The 19,308-nt window shown below is 46.3% G+C and overlaps 1 protein-coding gene across 1 annotated transcript in view; it reads right to left on the reverse strand.

Annotated features, from left to right (window-relative positions):
- LOC147679024 (solute carrier family 2, facilitated glucose transporter member 9-like) overlaps positions 1 to 19,308 on the reverse strand; it is an 803,060-nt gene that overhangs the window by 17,953 nt on the left and 765,799 nt on the right. Inside the window, exon 13 of the mRNA XM_086942759.1 lies at positions 1,617 to 1,744. Within this exon, the coding sequence (XP_086798885.1) occupies positions 1,617 to 1,744 (128 nt within the window). The remainder of the gene's footprint in view (positions 1 to 1,616; positions 1,745 to 19,308) is intronic.

The following is a 19,308-nucleotide window of genomic DNA, read 5'->3' on the forward strand; positions in this document are numbered from 1 at the left end:
TGGTGCAATAATCGGCAAAGGCTGCATTTATATCCACTTTATTCTTTGTAGTCGAGTGTTCTTAGTCTGTGTATTACTATCTGTGTGTTTATGCCTTTGTGCACAGAGTTGTGCAGTCTTACTCAGGTTGTGAAGGTTTCAGCGTTTCGTATATCGCGTATATCCAGCATTTCATACATCCCGCTCAATGTCGTGATATCAGTAAATAGTGATTTTTTTCGTTCCCATGTTGTGGTGATGCAGGGGCCTTGCACCACCACCTTGAAGGCCTCCCACTCCCTCAAACTGGATTAGCTTGAGCCCTCACTCTTTGTAACATAATGTTAGATGTGTCTTCTTATAGATTCACGGACCGGCATGTTGTACAGCACTTCCAAGTGTATCCTCCAGGTTGGTATCTTTGTAGGGCTTCTGCCCCACTGACGTACAATTTTCAATGGACTGTGGTCTGATATAGCTTGGGCTCGGTATTTTGTATCTAGGGCCCGATTCTCAGAACTAACTTAAGACAAAATCCTAAACTTACTACAATTTGGGTATTCACAGAAGGCACTTACTCATTTTGGTATTCACAGAAGGCACTTACTCATTGATGAATAAGTCCCTTCTGTAAATACCAAAATGAGTAAGTGCACTTACTCATTTTGGTATTCAAAGAAGGCACTTACTCATCAATGAGCAAGTGTCTTCTGTGAATACCAAAATGAGTAAATAGTATAAGTTCCAGATTTTGTCTTAAGTTAGTTCTGTGAATCGAGACCCTGGTATTTTTGTGTACAATGCTTCGCTAAAAACAAGCAGGTCTAGTTTCTAGGGAGTAGAGTGAGTTCTCCCTATTGGTGGGGTGCATCAACCTCCACACATTATACATCTGTCCATTCTCCATCCAGCACTGAAAAGATGGTGTCGTTCTGTGGCAGTTGGTGCCTCCTGGCATGGGTGGAGTAAATCTGTCGAATTCAACATTGGAAAAGCAATTAAAGTCTCCTTCCTATATAGATGGTACAGGGGGGTTATGGTTTAGAGCAGGTGCTAGTCTTTCAAAAAAAGAACAATTGCACTTAAACAAGAATAACACCTCATTCACACATTCAGACACCAAAGGATGGTTAATGTAGAGCATATGGAATCAAAGCATCTCATTAATCCAAGGCATAGGGAATGAAGGCACCCCTTGCTTAATCATATTTAGTTGTATGAGCATGGAAATACAACTTTTATACCAGTGCTATTATGTGTTGATTATTTCACAGTCTCATTTAATATCTTACTCCAAACACTGAAACCCTTTTTGTGTAGGAAATTAGCATGTCTGAACACTCATACACAATATACACAATACCATGCACACCACACACTTCAAAAAGGCACACACATTAGATCACACCCAAAACAAAACACACACTTCAGCAAAAAACAAACATTGCACATCACACAGCATGACATTACATTATAAATTATAATCCAATGTGTCAGATTGAACTTGTGTTCTCCATAAAACTGGTATAATTGCAATCTGACATGAGAATTAAGGGCCTGACCCTCCAAATGAAGCACTGTTAAATGCTGTGAAATAGGGAGTATTAACATCAGTAAAGTTATTCGGCATTACTTACCACCATGCAAGGGAATAACATTCCAATGGCATAAAGTCCACCAAAGGTAAGAATTGTCGTGATGACCAAAGCTTGAGCTCGGGTTGCCTGGGTGAAGTTTGCTACAGTAATTGATATAGTCACACTGCCTTTAAAAAAGAAAAACAGTGTCTTTTCATGCATGGTGAGGCTGAATTTGAATGTACATACTGTTTAATGTTTCTTTGACACATATAACACTAATTTAGTCATGCTCATTTTGCATTGTGTCCTGATGATGGTAGAGATGAATTAAAACCAGCTGAAACATTGTCGACATGCTGCTATGATGTAGTAGAACCCACCACAGTGTAGGTGGGTGAAAAGTAATGGTAGATTAAGAAATAGTGTGGTTTATCATAGTGAATGTGTGATGTGTTTTGCTTGCAATCTTATGTAAGTGATTTGCATGTAAATATGTCTTTATGAAGCTGAGTCATTTTATAACTGCTGGGCAGCATGGACTGCATACGGAAAAAGTGATTTATAATGAGAACATTTTAAAATACTTGTTTTATAAGTTCATACTAGCACAGTGGACATTTTAATGTGAATGCAGGGGTGAGTAGGATGTTGTAATTATTTTATGGATTAACATGTTTGATACATTCAAATTAGATCATTTCATTCATTCAATTCTTTTAATAAGCTTATCAGGACCCCATGAACGTAATCATCATGAGGAGCAGACTACAAGGGGAATAGACTGAACAAGGGCTAAGCTGCTATCTGAAAATGATTGTAGGATCTTTCTGCAAACCAGAAAAGACTAACTTCAGCTGCAAAATGGGAGTTGATTCCACCAAAAAGTGTTGGTCACTTCTACAAAGCTTAAGGGAGGACTGAGAGTCGGTGGAAGCAGGGACGTCATGAACCTCTTACTTTAACAGCTTAACTACGGGTGGGTACCAGTAGATATTTCACTGTGGTATAAATCATTGAAATCAAATCGATGTTTATGATTTCTTTAACTTTAATCAGCAACACAAGTCTTCAATAGAAGGTCATAAATACCATGGCAAAAGATTAGCAACATGGACCGTGCCTGCCCATATATATATTTTTTTCATGCAGCAAACCACCTTGCTGAACTTCGTGAAAGGGCAGGAATCAATTGATTATTCAATCAGGTTCTATTTATAAACTCCTTCTTGTCACTTGCCAGGGTATCCAGGTGCTTGCTGCAGATCTCAGTCGAAGAGTCAGGTCTTGAGCCCCATACCTGAAGTCGGTCAGAGAGGGTACAGTGCGGAGGAGGGTAGGAGGGTGTTCCAGGCTTTGGCTTTGAGGTAGTAGAGGAAGCGTCCTTCGGCTCAGGTGAGGAGTAGGTGAGAGATTTGTGCAAGGGTAAGGTATGCAGAGCGGTGGTTCCTGGTGGATCAGTAGAAGTGTAGACGGTGGTTCAAGTATGGGGGTCCTTGGTTGTAGAGGGCTTTTTAGGCATGTTGTATATGAATTTAGGACCCTAGTGTAATTTTCCAAATTCATGCCCATATATAGGTATAAATCACCCTATCCTTATATAGGCATAGAAATCATAACCATATTTAGACTTAGCCTATGCAGTCCAAATACGGCATGGCTACTTCCACTAGTTCCGAAAATCCACAACGATTTCTTGGAAAAACCCGCCTTCGGCAGTCAGGACTTCCCCTTGCTTGAATATTGATTTATCCAAGAACTCATGGAGTTTTCAAAGAACTGAGTCTTTGATGACATTATTATGTCCAACCTTACGTCAAACTCGTACGCCCACACTTGCCCAGGCAAATACACGGTGGTTTGGAGCAGTTACGGATGGTATCATAATTTCAAAGCCAAAATCTAAACCAATAATACCACCCTCTCCTTTAGAATTGGCCCTCGAACCATCAGTCCCCCGAGAAGCAATAGCATTGACTGAGCCCCCTAGTACTATCAGGCAAGCACCTTCCCTAAGTCCAACAGACTTTGATTTAGTACAAGACAATCCTGCTGGACCCAATGATCATTTGGTACCTTATTCCACTGTCTTAACAACACACACCTTTCCATGCCCAGGAACTTTACCCTCTGACGTTTCCTTGAGTACAAGTACCTTAGTTACCTCTAGCCGGACGCTCTCAGTTTTATTTTGGAACGTAGCAGGTCTCCGTTCTAAGATAAATCTCAAACCATGGTTAGATATCGTGAATGCTCACCAAGTAGTATGCTTACAGGAAACTTGGGCCACCAAGCCCATGCATATCCAGGGCTACAAAACATACCACGTTCCAGCCAGTCCTACAATACATGGTAGATCAAAGGGAGGCTTAGTAGCATATTTCTCCAACAACTTACCATCAATGAATGTAACAGTCCTTCTTACTAATGTGAGTTTTCAAATTATAATGGTCTCATTCAATAAGTACATGTCATATTTGTTCATTAATTTTTATAATAATCTCTACCCTGATGATTGTGTTAAGATTTTAACTGAAATTACTTCTTTTATAAAAGAACAACGAAATAAGTACCCTTCTCGTATTTGCTATGTGATTTGGGGGGGATTTCAATGTTCCTTTGTGTAACAACTATAAGAAAGGTATTTGCGGTCTCCAAGACGAACACGGCTGCTCCTTGACCCATTTCTCACATTCGTATTTAGGCAATACCCTGAATGACTGTCTTTTTTCCCTGGAGCTAGAATATGCTAATGACCTTGCGGACCCGCCCGTCGACTTTAAGCCTAAATTTCACAGTAGGGTCCTGTCAAGTCTCATTGACTACATTCTATGCTCCCAAATATTGAAGGGATAATTGCAACAATTTAAGACAGGTTCCGATATTTCCAGCGACCATTTCCCAAATAGTATCTTATTGTCAATAAACATCCCTTTACCTTACCCCACCAGGATCAGCTTACTAAACCAACAATCTCTGAGCATGGATAAGGTAAATGGCTGTTCAGTAAAATGGTCCAAAGTTGACCCTGAAGTAATTACTGGCAAAGTTATTTCCAAAACCCTCCCTTGGTTGAATAATTGCTTAGCAGAGGATTCCACCCCTCAGTTGATTATATCCAGCTTTCTGGAGATCCTAAAAGTCATACGGGCAGAATTATTCTGTCATCATAAACTCCGAGAACAGGATTCCTTAGATTGGTTTGATTCTACCTGCCGTAAAGCATTAACTGCTCTAAAAAGAGCCCTTCACAGTCAAAATAGAGATCTAGTTGAAATCGCCAAACTTAGAAAGGCCTACAAATTGGCACAACACAACCGCAAAACGGTAATAAAGAAAAATCTTTGGGCCCAATTACACGAGAGTTGTCTATGTAAAGACAGCTCCCTGTTTTGGCGCACCGTTAAATCACCCTTTTTGGTTGATGCCACAGCCTCTCAACACTTAAATGTGGCTGCGACGGCTGACAAGTGGGTGGCTCACTTCTCAAAGATATTCGGTGGTTCAACCGTCGACGTTACAACTGTGGCTCAGACGGGTAAGGACAGTGTCAAGGACTCAATATATCCCATTGACCTCTACTTCGATCTAAATGAAGTCATTAATGCACTATCATCCTCCAAAACTGGTAAGGCCCCTGGCTTCGACGGAGTCCCACTTGATATCTTTGTAAGTAACATAGAACTTTGGTCACCCCTCGTCACCCAGGTAATGGCAGCAGTGTCAAAGATAGGCCTAATAGATTCCTGGTCCTCCTCCATTCTGCTCGCCATCTTTAAAAAGGGTGAACGCAACAATCCAGCCTGTTACAGGCCTATCTCCCTCCTGGACTCCTTGGGGAAAGTCGCAGGCCGTCTGATCTTGGAACGTCTCCAGGATTGGGCGTCGGAGAATAACATCCTAACCGCTCTCCAGTACGGTTTCCAGGAGGGACTTGGCACTGTTGAACAGGCACTGAACCTCACCCTCCTAATAGGCAAGTACGTAGGGACAAAAGGAGGCAATTTGTATTTAGTTTATGTCGATCTCAGCACAGCAATCGACTGCGTGATACATTCTAGGCTGTGGTCTATTCTCAGTGAATTGGGGGTAGATCCCCAACTTATAAAATTTCTCCGCGAGCTTTATTCTGATGCTACTGCTTGCGTGAGATATGGGATCGGCGGAACAATCTCCTTCATTCCCAGTAACCAAAGGAGTGAGACAGGGCTGTGTCCTGGCTCCCTTCCTATTTAATTTGTATGCCAACGGGCTGGAATCAGCCATGCAATAGGGAGCCAGGACCGAGACGCCCACGGGTATTCGCCGCGCTCTACAAATGTCAATAAATAAATAAACCATCGCCCTATTCCCACTCTATTATATGCGGACGACTCAGTCATCTTAGCAAGAACATTAATACAGCTACAAAGGCAACTAGACAAATACTGCCAGTTTATGCTTTCCTTGGGGTTGAAAGTAAATAAAAGCAAAACATTTGTTATGCATTTCGGGCCCAAGGCAAAGAACCCCAAACCTGTTTTTATAGATCAAGTCAGATTGGAACGCGCCAGGGAATATCCCCATTTAGGTATTTTAATGGATGACCAATTATCCTGGAAACAAGCAGTGTCTAGCAAAAAGCTACTCTATCAGAGAGCAACCTCTGCTCTTGTTTCTTTCTCAAGTAAATTGGGCAAACCAGCTCCAACCGAGTTGCTCAAAATTTATCACGCTAAATGTCATAGCGTAGCAACTTACGGCGCAGGTGTTTGGGGTTACGCTCCCGTAGACAATCTACAAAAGGTCCAAAACGGGTTCTTAAAATACATCTTGGCACTTCCTCAAAGCGCCCCAATTTACGGTTGCCACATCAAGTTGGGCATCGACTATTTATTAGATAACATCAGATGTCAACCGATCCTTTTATGGCACCGTATCTGGAAAAAAACGCAATGCCATTTAACCCGTTCATTAATAACTGACTGTTTATCCTTGGCTTGTTGGAGCAAAATTCCTTGGCTCTCTTATGTCTCCAATTTTCTAAAGGATCTGAACTGCACATCTTACTTCTCTGAGCCCAATTCACCATCAGACATCTCCAGGAGTGCCCTGAAAAATCTCTGTTTAAACCATCTCAGAGATTTGCGTCTTTCTCAAGAAGTAATTAAACCATCTAATGTGCAAATATTAATGGTCCAGACCACTCTTGGTATCCAACCATATTTAACTTTTTTCTTATCCAACTATGAAATATGTGTCTTAACTAGGTTTCGTTTTAATTCTTTCTTTCGTCTTGTTACCTTCCCCACTGTATCAAACTGGTCCCACGATTTGATTAAATGCCCGTGTGATGGAATATCATCTCAGTCCACATTACATGTAACTTTATTTTGCCGATACTACGAACAACCCCGCAAGCGCTGGATTATCCCCATTCTTCGTACAATGGGCCTGAGAACTTGTCGAGCAGCTTATCTGGCCCTGCAGTTGTTAGACTCACAACACACCGCTAAATGCGTAGCTTGTTTTTTGAAATCATGTTTGAAAATTCGTTGTACAGTTTGAGCTACCGTTCTCATGATTTTACGCCTTTCTGTACACAATCTGTCATAACTTGTTTTTATCCATAGCTTTTAAAGTCAATCAGTTTTTACTTGTATTATATACTGTGATTTAAACATGTACTGTAATTATGATGTACTTTTTATGATTTGCTAAGTGCTAATCGAATAAAAGTTTTGAAACAACATTATTATGTCCAACCTTACGTCAAACTAGTATGCCCACACTTGCCCAGGCAAATACACAGTGGTTTGGAGCAGTTCGACTATCTACCTACAAGACACAGCTTGCCGCAGCAAGTGCAGAAGGAAGCCGACCCTACAGCAGACGCACTGAGAGAGACGCTGTCTTTTCTCTATCTGAGAAAGCCAGCTCCAGTGTTTCCAAGCTACCCTTGTGGGTTGTTGGGAAATCGAGTCCTGAGGGAGAGATACCAGACCTCCTTCATTCTAAGACCAAGGTACGGAGCTGATTAGACCCTTAGAGAAATCTTGCATAGAATCTTGGCAAAGAATACTGAAACTAAGCTTCACCTCACTTACTTCTTCCCTTGTATTAGACCTAGGTTAGGTACACCGGGGTAGGCGTATTTTAGAAGCACCAGTTGAGTACTTTTAGTCTTTATTTATTAATGTATGTATTCTATGTATTTTATGGCTTAAAAACCATATCATGCTTTTACAGTATTATTTTATAATACTCTTCATACTGTACGCATTGTACTTTGCAACCAGTATTATGATTGTAGCAGTTCATTACTCCTGCTTGAGACAGAAGACTGTTCAATAAATACTTTTTATTGAAAACGCACGTCTCTCTAAATTCTCTGCACCTCTGGTGAAACGAAGCATGCACGATTGACTGAGTGAAGTTTCCGTGACTCTAGAGATACATTTCTTGTTCTTGGGAAACAAAGTTGTCATGTTTATGCGGTTGTCAGAAACTAATCCCTTCTTGTTTATTCCAGAAGGTTTCTAGTGACCTCTGAGCTAGCTGGCACTCACAATTAAGTCTAATATATTCGATAGAGACCTAGTCAACCTCAGTCCTATGTCTAATCTATAGTATATGTTATTCCAATGCGCAGAGCCTATTGGGAATATAGGAACTACACTACAGGTATGGGTCTGGAGCTCGAAAAGGCATCTTCTGAAACTGGAGAAAGTGAAGGTTTTTCAGGTGATGGATGATGTCTGTTCTTTTGACAAGGTTAAGGATCGATCCGGCAGCTGTGTTCTGGATTCTCAGGAGTCTTTGCATGAGTCTGGTAGTGGTTGTGAGAAGTTGGCCTGATATGTGATGTCCACTATTCTAGTGTGCACCCTGTATCAGTCCAAACAACCCTTATTGTAATGGTAGTAAAGTCAACCTTATAGACCAGCTATCCTAGTGGTACATGGACAAAGCAGTCTTAGGCTAATACTTCAGAGAGCATGTGAAGCCAATTGTTTTACCAATAATAACCCCTTGGATACCAAATGAAAGGACACCACACAAGGTATATATCAAATATATATGTATTTATTACTAACACAACCCCTCTGTACTCTTTATGAGGTCAGAGTTCGAGATACAGCACAAGTTACTCAATAAGCATACTATAAGTTGCACAAAAACAATTCTGCCCTAGGGGCCTCACGACCCATACACTAAGTAAGTGGTATAAGAACCACTTCAGAAAAGGTGAGTAGGCCTAGGGCCTAGGAAATCGGTGGGGCTACTCTGAACAACCAAATGTTAGGAAGTAGGAGTCCCACAGGATGCGTGTGCAGTGTCTAAACACACACGCTGGTTCTCATGGACTTTCAATGGAACGTAAAGTTTACAAAGTCGTTAATTTCGGGCACTTCCGGATGGACTTTGGGAAAACCCAGTTAGGCTAGGACACTTGGATTGGTATTACCCACGGGAGCACTGGAGTACTCGAGTTACCTCACCCAGGGAAGCCGGGTGCATAGGTGTTCTTTCGTGTCGGGTTTCGTCGTCGAATCCTATAGAGAGCTGCACAAAGATGCTGCAGGCGACCAGGAGGAAGATGTCCGGTTGGATCCAAGGGTGGATCAGAGCAGTGAAGAACCTGAAAGCCGAGGGGACAGAGTCTGGGTCACTAGCTAGAGACCAGGAAGGAACCAGGCGATGTTGACCTGCAAACAGGTGAAGAAGTGAAGTTTGACTCTGCAGCCACGTGGACCAGGAGTCATCAACGATGACCAGGAGCTGGATACAGACTGTCCCACAAAGGATCTTGCTGTTGGCAGTGTTGGCTTCTGGATTAGAGTCAACAATCCCTGGCAAAGGCAACCAACGCAGGAAGAGAAGATATGCTTCTGTTCAGACCAGCAAGGTCTGGGGAGCTTCCCCTTTACAGGAAAGCAGGAGCACGCCCAGGCAACCAGGTACGCAGTGTTGATTCAAAGGGATGTCTTCAAGAGGGCCACTAGCCAACGGGCTAGCAACCGCAAAGACACGTCAAGGAGAAATGCAAGCACAGGTCCCACGTGGCACTCGTGGAGCGTGGAGGTCTGAGCTGCGGTGCACTTACGGCTCAGGGTTGGGGCTTCTCAAGTCACAATGCACAACTTCGAGGATGCCCCAGAAGCTGCACAGTTAGCAAAAAGCAGGTACTGCAGGTAGACCGGTCCCACGTCTCTCGTGTCCCCCACGGGTCTCAGCTTTGCTGTGGATGTCGGTCGGAGTCAGAGAAGTCTGGAAGTCTAGAGGCTGTGTCGCTAAGTCTTCGAGTTCCGGTGGGAGCATCGCCAAAGCAAACTGGCAAGTCACTGATGGTGCCTGTTTGCACAGAGTGGTCACTCCTTGACCACAAGGGAGATTCTTCAGTCTTCTAGTTGCAGTAGAATGTCAAAGATCCAGAGTTTCATTTCAGAGTTTCAGTTCAGGATAATCTCATGTCTCTAGACACAGCTCCTAGCTTTATACTAATCTAAGGGGCTGGATTACCTGCTAAGTCCCTCCTATGGGTGGAACCTGGGAAGGGGGTGGTTACATCCCTTTCCCTTTGTCCAGTTTCGCGCCAGAGCTGGGGCTGGAGTGCCCTAGCAACTGGTTTGAACGGGGCTATGCATGGAGCACCTGTCTGGTGAGGTGCTAGCACCTCCCAAGGCAGGAAACCTATTGTCCAGGCCTCCCCTGCTGGATTTTCGTCCCGCAGCAGGAGGTCAGACTTGTGTCTGTGGCAGCAGCATCCATGTTGTGATGCTGAGGCTCTGTTTAACTTTAACCGGGTAAAGCTACAACTACATGTCTTCTCCCTCTAGAAGGGTGGAATGCTACCCCCACTGACAGGTCTGTTGGGGGGTAGTATTCCAAAGCATATGACACCTTACACAAACATGTTTTGATAAAGCCAAACCAAAGTTAGCATTAACCGCAAGGATTATAATGCACTTAAGAGTATATGGTATGGCTATATCATAGAACAGCTATAAGGACATGGTCCCGAAAGCTGCAGACAGGCTCAACTCATGCTAGAGCACCATCTCACATAAAACCAAGCACTCTGCCTTCAGGATTGTCAAGGCCTGCCATAGGAGTGACTTATAGGTATATATGTGTCTATATATAAGGGTAGATATAGGAATACTATATCTAAGCAAGGGGTGATTACACGACCTTGCCCCAGCTGAGTGATCAGCCAGTTGTGTCAGTTTGGATGGCCAGCCAGGGGTGGCATAATACATGCTGCAGCCCCTGGTAGGCCTTGGATGCACCTATGCCCCGGGTATCAATGGTACACTATACAGGGGCTCATAAGGTGCCCCAATATCCAATTGGAGATATACCTAAAGTACATGGAGTCCACTTTACAGTGAGAGCTGATAGCCTGGGGCCCTGATTAGCCGAATCCCAGGCCAACTAAGTCAAAAACCAGCTAAACATTAGGCAAAAAGTTGGGGTAACCATATAGTCAGATATCCACCTTCCTACAGTGGTGTCTACATAGAGTGGGATGCTATAGTCCAGTCGGCTTGTGATGATGCCCTGTGCTGTCCTCTTCCTTGTCCTGATGGGAGCCACTTGAAAATGTATCGGAGCATGTGGAAACTGGCTGAGGAGACGGCATCGACCTGACGCTTTATGAAGAGTGCTCTGTTGAGGATGATGCCAAGGTTGCAGGCGTGGTCTTTCAGCATGGGGGTGTGTACAAGTTCCAACGGCCACCAGAATTCATTTAAGAGGGCAGTGTGCTTGCCAAAGACCAGGACCTCAGTCTTGTCCATGTTGAGCGTAAAGCAGTTGTCCTTTTTCCAGGCTGAGACATTTTTCATGCAGGTGTGGAAATTGGTCTTCGTTGAGGTGGGGTCAGCTGAGAGTGAGAGAATGAGTTGAGTGTCGTTGGCGTATGAGATGATGTTGGTGCTGTGTGATCTGATGATGTCTGCAAATAGTGTCATGTTGACGTTGAAGAGGACTGGGCTTAGGGATGAACCTTGGTGAATGCCACAGGTAGTGCGCTTGGCTTGCAACGTGAAGGGAGGGAGGCGGTCTCTCTGGGTACATCCTGTGAAAAAGGATAACATCCCTCTGAGCGCACATCTCTGATACCGATCTGGCATAAGCAATTGATGAAAGTGTGGTGGGAGACAGGCTCACAGGCTGTGTTGAGATCAAGGAGGATCAGGGCAGCGGATTAATCTCTCTTGAGTAGGGCGCGGATGTCATCTGTTGTGGTGATCAGAACTGTCTTGGTGCCTTGGTTGGTTCTGAAGCTGATTAGGAAGGGTTGTTTCTCTCCAGGTGTTTGGTGAGTTGGAGGTTGATGGCCCTCTCAAGGACTTTGGTGGGGAAAGGTAACAGTAAGATGGGATGTTAGTTCTGTAGCTCGCTGGGATCTTCTGAAGGTTTCTTGAGGAGGTGTCTGACCTCAACATGCTTCCAGGTGTCAGGAAACTAGCTGTGGTTTTTGAGGCATCGAGGATGGTGGTGAGGAATGTGCCATATTTAACATTATATGGTGCATCCCTGTCCTAGTGCTGGCGCACTTTAGGATACCTAGCACCAATGCAGGCACCTTTGCTTTGTACTGCAACGGTGTCTGCATTGTAGGCAGGATTGCTTTTAAGCCAGAAGGGAAACCTTTCTGCGCAAAAACAATCCTAAGAAGCATTTTCCTCTTTTGATGTGAGCTGCAGAATACTTAAGGTAAACTTTCTTAAACTTTAAGATTTTTTGCAATTCACAAAGGAATTTTACAAGTAGTATCTTTATGACTGTCAATCGTTTTATGTGAATTGAAAAAAAACTCATACACTTACACAAACGTGTAAGCTTACCTTTGAGTATTAGGCCCAGAGATCAAAGAGGTAAGTGCACAGAGGGAGGTAAAAACGTACTATTCTTAACTCCACATCCGTTTATCTTGAAGATATATATATTTCACCAAAGTACGCATATATGGAGTTAGGCATAAAAAATGTCTACAAATCTACCTTTTGATATTTTGGCCCTCGATATTCCTGGCCTACTTATCAAAGTAAGAGGTAGGTTCGGACAGTAGTGTGCTGAAGAATTTTACTACCCAGAAAAGAGAGTACGAGATTTGCCCGGCATGTGCAGATAAGGATCTGGACTTTTATCCTAATCCTGGCCTGGAAAAGTGGCCAGTTTAGGCTCTTAAGCAGAGGAAAAATTAGATCCTAGCTCTTTAACCCAGGGATCAGTCTTCAGGGACCCATATTCATCACTCTGTATGTGGTCCAGTTATTGTTGCAGTGGGACACCTAGTAGGGTCTGCAGATTTTTGGAAAAGTAAGAGGCATTTAATAAACAACAAGGCAATAGGCCTTTTTTATTCGTGCAATGTAGTAATAATTCAATAGCCAGCTATCACTTCTATCATTTGTTGACTGTATAATTGCCCTCAGGTGTGCACACAACTCTTAGCGCGGAGACACACTGTTTTAGTGTATTCAGGCGCTTAACAAATGTTTTTATTATTATTATTATTACTGCTCTCCACTGCCCTTTTGGCTAAGTTTGCGCTATACAAATACCACATACATACATCCATGCAATAATGATTTGATTGTTTACATGATATTAGGAGAATAAATGTCAGCGGTAAATGGACACCACAGCAAGAATAAAAAGTGTGAGTGCCTTTCCTGACTTCCATCCCCTGCTTGAAGGCCCCACTTTGTCTGTTGCATGCCTTCAAGTTAGAGCAGACTAGGAAATTCATCGATTTTAATATGCCACCTGGGGCTACCACTCTAGGCCCTTAAGTGGCATGGCGAGGGGGGCTGCATAATCCCCTTTCTTAAGACCTATATTTGGCCCCCGGAGGATGGTGTCCACGGTACCCTACCAGGCTGAAGGAGGGGAGCATAACTCAAACCCCCACCCAATAGTTGTTAATGTATTTATTAGAAAACATCAGTGGGTTTTTTACTTTTTTTAAAAAGTCAAAATCCTGTTGGGCTCTGGGAGGATCGCATTTTTGAAGAACGCATTTTTTCTTACCTCAGGGGTGACCCTTTGGGTCTCCCCACAATATATAGAGAGGCAGGGTATCCTCACCCTGTCCCTATATATACATATAAATATATATTACCTTCTGGTGTTCGCCAGTAGGTAGTTATAGTTAGTCCATGGGAAATCCGCAACATTCTATTTGGAATGGCGCCGGTTGACTCATATTCGCCTTTAAAATCCTGAAGTACGAAGGTCCAGAGCTCCTCCGTTCGCTGTTGACCCCCTGTTATCCCAAACGCAATCTCCGGCCTAAGGGGCAACATTTAGCCATGATACCCCACACAAAGTTCTGCCGCATCGGAGGGCGTTCCTTCAAACTACTGGGGGCCAAGTTATGGAACTCCCTTCCCCTCCACATCCGATGCATCGACAATATGCTAGCTTTCCGTAAAGCGACCAAAACCTATCTCTTTCCCTCCTTGTAGGTCTCGTCTCTCGTCTCAGTTGGTTGTGTTATGGTTCTAGCGCCGGGACGCCCCGTTGCTGGGGCAGCTGTTTGCGCTTTACAAAACAGATAACATAACATAACATAATATAATGGCCAGCTCCGGTCCGCTCCTATCCTGAAAGTCTCAGGGTGATTCATGAAGCAGGGGCCGAGAATAAAGGGGTGTCACAAAACTAAGCATGGGCGGAAAATCCGTTACGCTCGCGGATTTTGCGGATTTTCGGTAAATTCGCAATCCGCGAACTCCCGCGAATTTACCGAGAATTCGCAAATCCGCGAGCGGCGGATTTTTCCGGGGGCAAAAGTTCAAAACTTGAAGCCTGGCCTGTTGTAACTATTTTAGGATGGCACCGGCAAGCTGCCAGCGCCATCCTAAAATAGTTACTAAGTTAGCTTCAACAGGAAGCTCTAATAGATAAAATAAAGCAGGTGCTCGATTTTATCTATTAGAGCTTCCTGTTGAAGCTAACTTAGTAACTATTTTAGGATGGCGCTGGCAGCTTGCCGGCGCCATCCTAAAATATTTACCATGCCCTTCCTGTGACTTCTACAGCACACTCAAGGGACCCCTGCGCCCTTCGGGGCGATTGCATAGTAACACACACATGGTCGCTCAAACTAGTTGATGCTCAAATTCAGTGACTCATTCATTAGCCCAAAAACAATCATGAGCGTCTTCGAGGCTGGACAGGTGTGCCTCTTCCCAAATCTACCGTGGAAAGTCAGCTGTGATGCTGGGTAGAGGCCTTTGCATCCTTGACTTTCATGAGCGCAATCCCCGTGCTGTTCCTGTGACCAGGAGCTTCTTTCTCTTTATATTATTGTGTTTGTACGGGTTGCTGCAAGTTCGCACGCGTTTTGTACAATTTCGCAATTTGCGAAATTGTACAAAAACCCTCGCGAACTTGCAGAAACCCGTGCGAACATAAAAAAAAAAAATCCGCAAATTCGCGAGAATTCGCAGATTTTGCGGATTGCGAGTTCGCAAATCCGCAAACGCGAGATCCGCAAAATTCGCCCATGCTTACACAAAACGCCTTTCACCCATGCAATTTTCCATAGGAACCGTTCATCGCAGCTACAGCCCGAACTGCTGAACGGAATTACACCAAATTCGGCAAAGAGATAGTCCTTGGTTCAGACTCGTGCCTTTTGCTTAAATTGTGTAAATCCGTTCTGTCGTACCTGAGAAAATCACAACTAAAAGTACATATTTATATATATGGCCACTGAGGATCAGCGCACCCTAAGCGCACCCTGCCGTGCAAGGGCTGTATTCTGATTGGCTGTCAACACTCCAAATAAGGAAGTGTTGGCAGCCATCTTGTGCCTCAAGAAACTTAATAAAAAAAGGTGCATAACGCAAAAAGGGGGCAGGCTAGAAACACCCTAACCCCCTAGGCCTGCTCAGGGGGTCCCACAAGGACCCCCAAGGCCAAAACAAAATGGGTGCGCGGATCCTGCCGATCCCCCGAAAAAATGAAGCGCGGGTTCCCACGCTTCAATGTTAAATAGGCCCCGGGGAGCGAAATCCCCCTTCTTAAAAAAAAAGAAAATGGGATCGCGCAGGAGGCCACGCCCCCTCTTTGCACCACTTTGCAAACGCGCCCCCTGGTGCGTTTACAGATGGGGAAAGAATTCCCCTTGAGTACTGCGGCTTCCTGGGGGCCAATTAGCCCACCAGGAACCTCCAGTATGCGCCAGGGGGCTGCATTGCAGAGAGGTATTCTGAGGCCACGCCCCATTATACAACTCTCTGCAACGCAGCTCCATGGCACCTACTGGAGGTACCTCGTGGGCTAGTTGGCCCCCAGGGGACCTCAGGATTCAAGGGGACTTAATCCCCCAATTTAAAATGCACCACAGGCGCGTTTGCAGGGTGGTGAAGGTAGGGAGCAGGGCCTGAGGTGACATGTCTGCAAACACGCCCTGTGGCAGTGTTTTAAGTTGGGGAATTAATTCACCTTAAATACTGGGGGTCTCACTAGCCCACCAGGTACCTCCAGTAAGCTCCACAGGGCTGTGTTGCAGAGAGGTGGACCAGGCCACGCCCCTTTTTACACCTCTCTGGAACACAGCTCTGTGGCGCTTACTGGAGGTACCTGGTGGGCTTGTTAAACCCCTGGGACCTTCAGGATTCAAGGGGACTGTATCCCCAACTTCAAACGTACCACGGGGCACGTTTGAGTATTGGTGAATGGACGGGGGCCTGAGGTGACATGTGTGCAAAGAAACCCCGTGGGGCGTTTAAGTTGGGGGATTAATTCCCCTTCAATCCTGACGGCCCCTAGGAGGCAACTATTCCACTAGGTATCTCCAATAAGCGCCACAGGCCTGCGTTGCAGAGAGGTGGTCCAGGCCATGCCCCTTTTTACGCCTCTCTGCAACACAGCTGTGCGGCGCTTGCTGGAGGTACGTACCTAGTGGGCTTGTTGGACCCCAGGGACCCTCAGGATTCAAGGGGACCTAATCCCCCAACTTAAAATGCGCCACGGGGCACGTTTACACAGTGGTTAAGGGTGGGGGTGGGGCCTGAGGTGACAAGTGTACAAACATGCCCTGTGGTGTGTTTAAAGTAGAGGAAATAATTCCCTTTCAATCCAGAGGGCCCCTGGGGGCCAACTAGCCCACCCGTTGCTTCCAGTAAGTGCCACTGTGCTGCGTTGCAGAGAGGTGGTCCAGGCCATGCCCCATTTTACACCTTTCTGCAATGCAGGTCTGTGGCGCTTACTGGAGGTACCTGGTGGGCTAGTTGGATCCCATGGATCCTAAGGATTCAAGGGGACTTAATCTCCCAACTTACAATGCACCATGGGGCATGTTTGCAGAGTGGTGGAAAAAGGGGGCATGGCCTTAGTATACCTCTCACCAATCCCACTTCGTGGGCCTTACTGAAGGTAAAAGGTAGGCTAGTTGGCCCCTAAAGGACCCTGAGTAGTGAAGGGGACTGCAATTCCTATTCAATAGCGTGCCAGGGAGCGTGTTTGTAGAGTGGTGGGCAAAGTGGGTGTGGCCTGATATGATTACTTACCAGTGCTGCTGTGTGGCACTGACTGGAGGTAATAGTTTGGGAAGTTGACCCCCAAGGATCTCCTTGTGGGCCAACTACCCCTCTTGTTACCGCCAAAAATTCCCACACAGTTGGATTGCTAAGACGTCTTCGGAGGCCATGGTCCCCTTTCTCTACTACTCAATCAATCAATCAATCACGTCATTTGTATAGCGCACTACTCACCCGGGAGGGTCTCAAGGCGCTGGGGGAGGGGAAAGTTACTGCTCGAACAGCCAGGTCTTGAGCTGCTTCCTGAAGGCGAGATGGTCTTGGGTTTGCCGAAGGTGGGTGGGGAGGGAGTTCCACGTCTTGGCTGCCAGGTAGGAGAAGGATCTTCCTCAGGCAGCGGCTCTGCGGATGCGTGGTATGGTGGCGAGTGTGTGGCTGGTCGATCGTAGCTGGTGGGTGGGTGTGTAGAAGGTCATGCGGTCGTTGAGGTACTTGGGGCCCAGGTCATGGAGAGCCTTGTGTGCGTGGGTGAGGAGTCTGAACGTGATTCTCTTGCTGACAGGGAGCCAGTGCAGGTCTCTCAGGTGTCCGGTGATGTGGCTGTGTCGGGGGATGTCAAGGATGAGTCGTGCGGAGGCGTTCTGGATGCGTTGGAGTCTTTTTTGAAGTTTCGCTGTGGTTCCGGCGTAGAGGGTGTTCCCGTAGTCCAGTCGGCTGGTGACGAGTTCCTGGGTGACGGTCTTCCTGTTTTCCGTGGGGATCCATCTGAAGATCTTGCGGAGCATGCGCAGGGTGTTGAAGCACGAGGATGAGACGGCGTTGACTTGTCTGGCCATTGACAGGGAGGAGTCCAGGATGAAGCCCAGGTTTCGTGCGTGGTCCGTCGGTTTGGGAGCGGTGCCCAGGGCCGGGGGCCACCAGGAGTCGTCCCAGGCGGAGGGTGATGATCCCAGGATGAGGACTTTCGTCTTGTCCGAGTTCAGTTTAAGGCGGCTGTTCCTCATCCAGTCGGCGATGTCTTTCATCTCTTCGTGTAGGTTGGCTCTGGAGGTGGTAGGGTCGCTGGTGAGGGAGAGGATGAGCTGGGTGTCGTCGGCGTAGGAGATGTTGTTGAGGTTGTGCTGGCGTGCGATGGCTGCGAGGGGGCTCATATAGACGTTGAAGAGGGTTGGGCTGAGTGAAGATCCTTGTGGTACGCCGCAGATGACTTCGGTGGCCTCGGATCTGAACGGAGGGAGGCGGACTCTCTGGGTTCTTCCGGTGAGGAACGAGATGATCCACTCCAGTGCTTTTTCTCGAATTCCGATGTTGCTGAGGCGCTTCACTAGAGTTCTGTGGCAGAAGGTGTGGAATGCCGCAGAGTGGTCCAGGAGGATGAGGGCCGCTGTTTCCCCGTTGTCGATCAGGGTTCTGATGTCGTCGGTGGCTGCGATCAGGCCGGTCTCGGTGCTGTGGTTGGCCCGAAACCCAGACTGCGAGGGGTCGAGGGATCAGTTTGTCTCGAGGAAGGCGGCCAGCTGTTTGTTGACGGTCTTCTTGATGACTTTGGCCGGAAAAAGAAGGAGCGAGATGGGACGGTAGTTCGTGAGGTCGGTGGGGTCCGCCGTTGGTTTCTTCAGGAGGGCGGTCAGCTCGGCGTGCTTCTAGCTCTCTGGGAAGGTGGCGGTGTGGAAGGAGGAGTTGATGGTGTCTCGGAGATGGGGTGCGATGGCGGCGTCGGCTTTGTTGAAGACGTGGTGTGGGCACGGGTCGGTTGGTGATCCGGAGTGGATGGAGTTCATCGTGTGGGTGGTGTCTTCGGTGCTGATCGGGGTCCAGTTGCAGAGGGTGGTGGTGGTGGGCGTTGGTTCGGTGGTAGGGTGCGTGGTCTGTGCGTCAAAGCTTTTTTGTATGTCAGCGATCTTGCGGTGGAAGAATGAGGTGAGTGAGTTGCAGAGGTCTTGCGAGGGAGTGATGTCGTGGTTTCCGGCGCTGGGGTTGGAGAACTCTTTGACTATGTTGAAGAGTTCCTTGCTGTCGTGGGTGTTGTTGTCCAGTCGTTCTTTCAGTGCCGTCTTCCTGGTGGCGCGGATCAGCTGATGATGTTTGCGGATGGCGTGCTTGAGGGCGGTCCTGTTGTCTATGGTGTGGCCGAGCAGCCAGGCTTTCTCGAGGGTGCGGCAGTTCCTTTTGTATTTCTTGAGTTCGTCGGTGAACCAGGGGGTTTTCTTGCTGCCGTGTCTGCTGGGAGGGTTCTTTAGTGGTGCAAGGTCATCGGCGCAGGCGGT

This window comes from Lissotriton vulgaris, chromosome 11 (genome assembly GCF_964263255.1).
Source record: "Lissotriton vulgaris chromosome 11, aLisVul1.2, whole genome shotgun sequence".
Taxonomy (NCBI): domain Eukaryota; kingdom Metazoa; phylum Chordata; class Amphibia; order Caudata; family Salamandridae; genus Lissotriton; species Lissotriton vulgaris.